At 39.9% G+C, this 726-nt stretch overlaps 1 protein-coding gene across 1 annotated transcript; it reads right to left on the reverse strand.

The window, feature by feature from the left end:
* Positions 1-16: 16 nt before the first annotated feature.
* Positions 17-726, reverse strand: LOC103523574 (transmembrane protein 69-like). Its single transcript, XM_008488608.3, has 2 exons — positions 595-726; positions 17-359 (listed from the first exon to the last, which is right to left on the reverse strand). The coding sequence occupies exons 1-2, from the start codon at positions 644-646 to the stop codon at positions 82-84; spliced, it is 330 nt and encodes a 109-aa protein (XP_008486830.1). The 5' UTR covers positions 647-726; the 3' UTR covers positions 17-81.

The following is a 726-nucleotide window of genomic DNA, read 5'->3' on the forward strand; positions in this document are numbered from 1 at the left end:
GGCAGATACAAAAAGATGTCTTTTCTTTACTCTGCCAACACTATTCGGCAAAATGAAGCCACTACAACAACAACAACAACATCAAGCTACAATGTATCCAAACAGTGTTCCTACTAAGGACCCTACAGCTCCCATAGTTAGAAATATTCTCAAACTTTTAAACCAAGGTGGGTAGTTTTGCTTGAGGAGATCCACAGCAAGTGTTGCAGTGAGAGCTGTTGATGTGGTAATGAGACCCAGAGGAATAGGTAGTAAAAGAGAAAACCAAGCTACTAATTGAGGTGCAACTGCCAAACCTAAAGCTTCATATGATGGCAATGACTTGGAGGAATCTGGCAATGTAGCTCCCCATTGAATTCCTGAAAGCAGAAATGAGCAATAGGTAACCATCTCAATCTTATAGCAGAGAAAAATCCAACAAGGGTGAGAGTTAAAACTTCACAGGATGAGACTGTTGTTGGAACTCAAATGGGATCAGAAAAAAAAAGCCAAGTAACTTGATAGTTTTCAATAACTATCTCACAGTTCTGGGTGTTGATAATTTTTAGCTAAATTCCCTTTAGGGATGAGCTATTCATTTTTGTCATTACTTACCACCAAGATATGACAAAATTGTTGCTCCATATGCCAGTTGGAACCAAGCCATACTGTGTCCAAACCGGAGTTCGGATTGCCTCGTGCAGTAGGTAGAGGGTGGATACAATGGAAAACACAGGATTCAAAAGT

The sequence above is a fragment of the Diaphorina citri genome, unplaced genomic scaffold (genome assembly GCF_000475195.1).
Source record: "Diaphorina citri unplaced genomic scaffold, Diaci psyllid genome assembly version 1.1 scaffold27447, whole genome shotgun sequence".
Taxonomy (NCBI): Eukaryota; Metazoa; Arthropoda; class Insecta; order Hemiptera; family Psyllidae; genus Diaphorina; species Diaphorina citri.

What these genes read in the sequence shown, in the direction of transcription:
- LOC103523574 (XM_008488608.3), bottom strand. Translation starts at nt 646, where the DNA reads ATGGCTTGGTTCCAACTGGCATATGGAGCAACAATTTTGTCATATCTT. An exon ending in AATTTTGTCATATCTTGGTG is followed by an intron (nt 360 to 594) that starts GTAAGTAATGAC and finishes TTCTGCTTTCAG; the next exon opens with GAATTCAATGGGGAGCTACA.